Source organism: Mytilus edulis, chromosome 5 (assembly GCF_963676685.1).
Source record: "Mytilus edulis chromosome 5, xbMytEdul2.2, whole genome shotgun sequence".
NCBI lineage: Eukaryota > Metazoa > Mollusca > Bivalvia > Mytilida > Mytilidae > Mytilus > Mytilus edulis.
The window spans coordinates 75,683,190-75,690,543 of NC_092348.1; the positions used below are offsets into that span (position 1 = coordinate 75,683,190).

The 7,354-nt window shown below is 36.5% G+C and overlaps 1 protein-coding gene across 2 annotated transcripts; it reads left to right on the forward strand.

The window, feature by feature from the left end:
- The first annotated feature begins 292 nt into the window (after positions 1–292).
- On the forward strand, positions 293–7,137 carry LOC139524470 (uncharacterized). Of its 2 annotated transcripts, XM_071319260.1 has the most exons (4): positions 297–574; positions 729–4,559; positions 5,508–6,365; positions 6,520–7,137. In XM_071319260.1, exons 2-3 carry the CDS (start codon positions 1,563–1,565, stop codon positions 5,865–5,867), a joined length of 3,357 nt encoding a protein of 1,118 aa, XP_071175361.1. In that variant the 5' UTR covers positions 297–574; positions 729–1,562; the 3' UTR covers positions 5,868–6,365; positions 6,520–7,137. The 2 variants fall into 2 exon arrangements, with proteins under 2 accessions (XP_071175360.1, XP_071175361.1); XM_071319259.1 differs by having other exon boundaries at positions 293–574; positions 729–6,365.
- Positions 7,138–7,354: the final 217 nt, after the last annotated feature.

A 7,354-nucleotide genomic window follows, 5' to 3' on the forward strand; every position in this document is an offset into this window, starting at 1 on the left:
CGAACACAGACTGACGTTTGAAAATACATTTGTGTTCGATTTTCTCGAATATACAACAAAAAGTAGAATCTTTTTGTAAAATATTGATGGCCCTGAAAAGGACCGTTTATAAGAGACATCATCGGCTGCTGCCACTCTCAGCTCTATTTATGTCCAATGCCGTATTTCCTCGTCTCTCGATGGGCCTCCAGTGTAACGTGAACGCTGCCATTTTGTTTATTTACGTTTGTGACGTCTTTTTATGGGAGGTAACTCAAGTACAAATAAACAAACACAAAAGGTTATTGTAACAAACTTCAGTTAATTATTTATATGATTTATTTTACACCTAGGACTATATTTTATGTTATCTCTTATTTTCACTAACACCGGTAATCTAGTCAAGCAGACCTTGTTTATCACGTGATTACGCACCTATTGAAATTTAACAGGTGAGTCTCAAAGCAGTCGGCACATGATCATTGAGAGTAGCACACGTTTGTGCAGTTGGGTTTGTGGTTTAGATAGCAATTTGGACATTATAATTGTCAGGACAGGACATGGATGTCCAAAGGCTAATTGAAACAACACTCAGGTAAGTTATTTTACTTATATTTTATGGTACATTGAGGTCAATTTGCTGTCGAGATGATATTTCTTGCTCGCGGTCCAAATGTACGGATAATTGCCATATTATTCATATTTATAGATAACGTAAGTAATTTTTGGGTTCAATTATTATTTTGCAGGGGTTTTTAGGCCCGGTTTTAGTGTGCGTTGGCACGTTGCTAATTGTCGACTGGTCGGAGATAATGGTGTCGATGAATTAATGGTGTCGGGGTTAAAAATGGTAACAACTCGGTGATATATTGGTTGGAGTTACAACGCATGGAGGCGGTGATAAATTTATAGTCCGTTTCTATTTATTTGGAGCAAAAAGTCCGTAAAATTATATACATTTTTAGTTGAGAAATCGAGAAGTCCGTGCAGTATTTATGCAGTTTAAAGCAGTTATAGTTTGTTATTCAGCATTATATTTATTCATACAAATTTAGTGTTCTCTTCAATCAATTTAGAAGCAACCAGATATATGTGAAAATTAGTTAATTCGTCCGTTTAATTATAAAGAGAAATTTAAAGGGGAACAACCCAGTTCATCATTTACATCTACAGTACGTACAACGAGGAACGTATCCGGGCAGTGTGCGGAAAGTGTGCAGGCCGAAATTTGTTTGATTTATGTTTATTTCATGACATTTTGTTTGGTTCCGTGTGTGTTTATTTAGTTACATTTGTGTTCTCATTTCATATTACATTTTTTGTTGAATTTACTTTATTTTGTTTTGTTAATTAAATTTATATTTTAATTTGGTTTTGTATGACATTGGCCACCTGACAATTCCCAAAGAACTTACTTCGTTACAATGGTGGCAGCGGTGGGATTGTCACTGTGCCAATTGTTATATTAGAAAATATTGTCAGATAGACAACAGGGATTTTTTTTTTGTTATATATTTTGTTTGAACTTTTATGTTTTATTATTTGTTTACATTATCATTTTATTATTATTTGTATTGTACAGTATGGCAGGAAGTGTATTACCCGCTTGGGTTCCGGAGATGTTAGAGAAGGGTGAAACTTTGGAGACATGTTTAGAAATGTTGAAAAACATGCAGTCTACTGAGAGAGAAGCTAGAATGGAAGAGAGAGAGATGAGAAAGATAGAGATGGAAAAAGAGGTACGTTTAAAAGAGTTAGAGCTTAGAGAGAAAGAAATGGCTCAAGGTGTTGCACCACCACAGACACATTCAAGTTTGAAGTCGAAACTTCCTAAATTTAAGGAAGGTGAAGACCCAGATGTATTTTTAAGGTCCTTTGAGAAATTGGTGGTTTTGCATAAAATACCCAAGTCTGAGTGGGCCCTTAGATTAGTCCCTTTACTTTGTGGGAAAGCTTTAGAGGCATTTTCTAGATTGTCTGAAGAGGACAGTAAAAATTATGATAAAATTAAATCTGCTATTTTATGTAGATACGAGCTTACTGCCGAGGCATACAGGGAGAAGTTCAGAAGTGAACGCCAGTCTTCGGATGAGTCATTTAAGGAATTTTCAGTCAGACTAGTAGGTTTTCTTAGACATTGGTTGGAGCGTGAGTTGATAGGCACTGATTTTGATAGATTTGTTGATTTAGTTACTAGAGAACAGTTAATGGTAAGTTGTAATAAAGAGCTCAAACTTTGGATCAAGGAACAGAAACCGAAAACAATTGATGAGTTGGTAGACAAAGCTGAGGCTTTTCAGCAAGCACATAAAGATGAACAGGTAAGTTCTAAATCAGTTGGGAGAATTGACACCGACCAATCTAAACAACAAGGTAGATATAACCAATCAAAAGGAAGACAACCTGACACTAGGACTTGTTTTATTTGTAAGAACATTGGTCATATAGCTACGCACTGTCCTACAAGGACGAACCGGTCAAAGGAGGATAATTTTAAGCCAGGTAAGTTTGGTTTGTGCATACAGAGTAGACAGGAGTATAGAGTAGATGATTATATTAGTGGTGTGACTGTTAAGTTGCCTGGTGTTTCATGTAATGGCGACAAGGTACAGGTACATGGACTTGATATAGTAGAAGGTAAGATCGATAGTGATAAAATCTCAGTTTTGAGAGATACAGGTTGTTCTACTGTATTTGTTCATAGTAGGTTTACTAACCCAGATTGTCTTACAGGTCAGACTAGAGACATATGTTTAGCAGATGGTTCAGTGAAGCAGTGTCCAGAAGTATGTATTAATATTTCTACTCCTTATATTTCAGGTGATATTATTGCATTGATCTTAGATACACCGTTTGCAGATCTGATTGTTGGAAACTATGTGAACACATCAGTACCACATAGTGTCGATGGTTTATCAGTGACTAGTGGAGAAGATATTTTTGTTTCAGGTGACTCAGTCCCATGTCATGCAGTTGAGACTCGATCTCGAAAGAAGAAGCAGGATGAAGCAGATAGTATGATTGATCAGACGAATGTTCAGCGTAGTAGCGATATACCTATATCTCATTCTATAGATTTTTCAGACGTATGCCATGATTTTAAGATTTGTGATAGGAAGCAGTTGATTGAGTTACAGAAGACAGATGAGACTTTGGATAAGGTAAAATCTTATGTAAGTGATGTGCATGATAACCCAGCATCTTATTTTATATATAATTCAGATTTACTATATAGAGTGTATACTAAGCCAAGTGGTGAAGTTATTCAGCAAATTGTATTACCAAGCAAGTTGAGAGGAACAGTTCTTTCGTTGGGACATGATATTCCGTTGGCAGGTCACCTTGGGAATAAGAAAACAAGAGACAGAATCATGCAGCACTTTTTCTGGCCAGGTATATTTAATGATATTGCCGAATACTGTAGGCCTTGTCCAGATTGTCAGATAGGTACATCGAAGGGTAGAGTACCACGTGCTCCATTGATTAGCATACCACCTATGGATGAGCCATTTCAGCGCATTGCTATTGATTTTGTTGGCCCTTTGCCTATGACTGATGACAAAAACCGTTATGTACTTGTTTGCGTCGATTATTCCACTAAATATCCAGAAGCAATTCCTTTAAAAGATCAAGAAGCTTCTACAGTCGCTAATGCTCTTATAAGTTTATTTTCTAGAGTTGGCATACCCAGGGAGCTGTTGACAGACCAAGGCAGTAACTTTATGTCAGAGCTGATGGTTGAGGTATGTAGACTATTAAAGATAAGTAAGTTACGCACTAGTCCTTATCATGCTATGTGTAATGGACTCTGTGAAAAGTTTAACGGTGTACTGAAGAAAATGTTGAAGGCATATGCACGACAGACACCAAAAACATGGGATGCATATATCCCTTACTTATTATTTGCATATCGGGAGGTACCAAATGAGAGTACTGGTTTCTCACCGTTTGAATTGTTATATGGCAGGCACATTAGAGGACCTCTAGCAGTACTTAAAGAAGAGTGGGAAGAGCCTAGTACATGTCAAAACTCTGTGTTGAGTTATTTATTAGACACTAGAGAAAAGTTGAGAACAATGGCTGAGTACGCCATTGAAAATGAAACAAAAGCGAAACAAAGACAGAAGTTTTATTATGATAGAAAAGCTAGAGACAGAAAGATTGAAGTTGGTCAAAAGGTGCTTATATTATTGCCTACACATACATCAAAGCTGTTAGCGAGTTGGAAAGGACCATTTATAGTGACTGATAAAGTTAGTCCTGTTGACTATAAGGTCAAGGTTAGAGGAAAAGACAAAGTATTTCATGTAAATATGTTGAAGTTATGGCATGAGCGGGTAGATAATGATCTTGATAATAATGTCACAACAGATATTGCTGCGTGCTTAAATGTAATTTCAGGTCTTAACACAGATGAAGGCACAGATGATAGTGAGATGACTACAGATATAACTCCAGTGTTGAAAAGCAAAGAAAATGTAGATGACGTTACGATCTCACCAGAATTGACAACTGTCGAAAAACAGCAGCTTAAAGAATTACTATCAGAATATGAAGACATCTTTAGTGACGTACCTAAGGTAACAAATATTATAGAACATAGAGTAGTTACAAAAACAGATGAACCGATTTACCAACGTCCGTACCCACTACCATACGCACTTAGAGATAAGGTCAGAGAAGAGATTGACAATATGTTAGCTGCAGGTATAGTTGAGCCGTCTGACAGTCCGTATGCAGCTCCGATAGTACTGATCAAGAAAAAAGACAACACACTTAGATTTTGTGCCGATTATCGTTCCTTGAACAAACAGACTATCTTTGACCCGATTTTTATGCCACGCATGGATGAGGTACTGAATAAAGTCAGCAGAGCACGATATATCAGTAAACTTGATTTAACTAAGGGCTATTGGCAGGTACCACTTGATAAAGATAGCCGACAGAAGAGCGCATTTATAACGCCGTTCGGACATTATCAGTTTACTGTTACTCCATTTGGTATGATGAACTCAGGTGCTACTTTTGTTCGTATGATGGATAAAGTTCTGGCAGGATACGAGGAATTTGCTGACTCGTTCATTGATGATATTGGTATATTTAGCGATACATGGGAGTACCATATTGAGCATTTAAGGGCAGTATTCGATTCACTGAGACAGGCAAACCTCGTTGCAAAACCGAGTAAGTGTTTATTTGGCTACGATGAGCTTGAGTTTTTAGGACATATTGCCGGCGGTGGCAAGATTAAGCCTGTTCAGGACAAGGTATCTGCTATACATGAATTTCCAGTGCCTGTCACGAAGAAACAGGTGAGATCATTTCTCGGTCTGATAGGTTTCTACAGGAAGTTTATACCACAGTTCTCCGACATATCCGTACCTTTGACTGACCTTACAAAGAAAAACGAACCAAATAAAGTTGAATGGTCAGACACAACACAAAAATCTTTTGACAAGCTTAAAGAATGTATTTGTAGTGACTCTGTATTACGGAGTCCAGATTTTTCTAAAAAGTTTATTTTGCAGACTGATGCGTCCGGTAAGGGTCTAGGTGCTGTACTAGAGCAAGAATTTGATGACGGAAGGCGTCCAATTATGTTTATCAGCAAGAAACTCTCTGGAGCGGAATGCAACTACGCAGTGGTAGAAAAGGAGTGCTTTGCCATAGTGTGGGCGGTTAAAACTTTGAGAAACTATCTAGAGGGTAAAGAGTTTGCTATTAATACTGATCATGCTCCTTTACAGTGGTTACAGAGGATGAAAACCAGTAACCAACGGTTACTCCGTTGGAGTTTGATACTTCAGGAATTTAATTATACAGTTTTTTACATTGCAGGCAAGACAAACATTGTTGCAGATGTTTTGTCTAGATGTGGCGATATTTAGATAACCCCTGAGTGTGACGTTATTACAGCGTTATTGTGTTAATTTTGGTTTTATTTTAGTGTTACAGGACTGAATTTTTTTATGTTTGATGTGTACATATTTTTTTTTTTTTTTTTTTTTTACTGATATAGCTTAATTTCAGATTAGATTTTGAAGTTTGTTGTTTCTGGTCGGACTAAATGTTCTTTAGTCTCCTGGAAAGGGACGTTTGTAACAAACTTCAGTTAATTATTTATATGATTTATTTTACACCTAGGACTATATTTTATGTTATCTCTTATTTTCACTAACACCGGTAATCTAGTCAAGCAGACCTTGTTTATCACGTGATTACGCACCTATTGAAATTTAACAGGTGAGTCTCAAAGCAGTCGGCACATGATCATTGAGAGTAGCACACGTTTGTGCAGTTGGGTTTGTGGTTTAGATAGCAATTTGGACATTATAATTGTCAGGACAGGACATGGATGTCCAAAGGCTAATTGAAACAACACTCAGGTAAGTTATTTTACTTATATTTTATGGTACATTGAGGTCAATTTGCTGTCGAGATGATATTTCTTGCTCGCGGTCCAAATGTACGGATAATTGCCATATTATTCATATTTATAGATAACGTAAGTAATTTTTGGGTTCAATTATTATTTTGCAGGGGTTTTTAGGCCCGGTTTTAGTGTGCGTTGGCACGTTGCTAATTGTCGACTGGTCGGAGATAATGGTGTCGATGAATTAATGGTGTCGGGGTTAAAAATGGTAACAACTCGGTGATATATTGGTTGGAGTTACAACGCATGGAGGCGGTGATAAATTTATAGTCCGTTTCTATTTATTTGGAGCAAAAAGTCCGTAAAATTATATACATTTTTAGTTGAGAAATCGAGAAGTCCGTGCAGTATTTATGCAGTTTAAAGCAGTTATAGTTTGTTATTCAGCATTATATTTATTCATACAAATTTAGTGTTCTCTTCAATCAATTTAGAAGCAACCAGATATATGTGAAAATTAGTTAATTCGTCCGTTTAATTATAAAGAGAAATTTAAAGGGGAACAACCCAGTTCATCATTTACATCTACAGTACGTACAACGAGGAACGTATCCGGGCAGTGTGCGGAAAGTGTGCAGGCCGAAATTTGTTTGATTTATGTTTATTTCATGACATTTTGTTTTGTTCCGTGTGTGTTTATTTAGTTACATTTGTGTTCTCATTTCATATTACATTTTTTGTTGAATTTACTTTATTTTGTTTTGTTAATTAAATTTATATTTTAATTTGGTTTTGTATGACATTGGCCACCTGACAATTCCCAAAGAACTTACTTCGTTACAGTTATTCACCGGTGAATAATAGTACCGGTGAATAATAGGGTTATTCACCGCTGGTGTAAATTCTTTAGGGTTATTTGTCCTTCCTTCAATTGAATGAAAAGTAACTGAGTTATTCCATGTCACGTGATTACGTTTCACCCAATAGAATTGTTTGAAATAT

Bases quoted from the DNA above. Each gene is read 5' to 3' on its own strand.
- LOC139524470 (XM_071319259.1), top strand. From the start codon at position 1,563: ATGGCAGGAAGTGTATTACCCGCTTGGGTTCCGGAGATGTTAGAGAAG.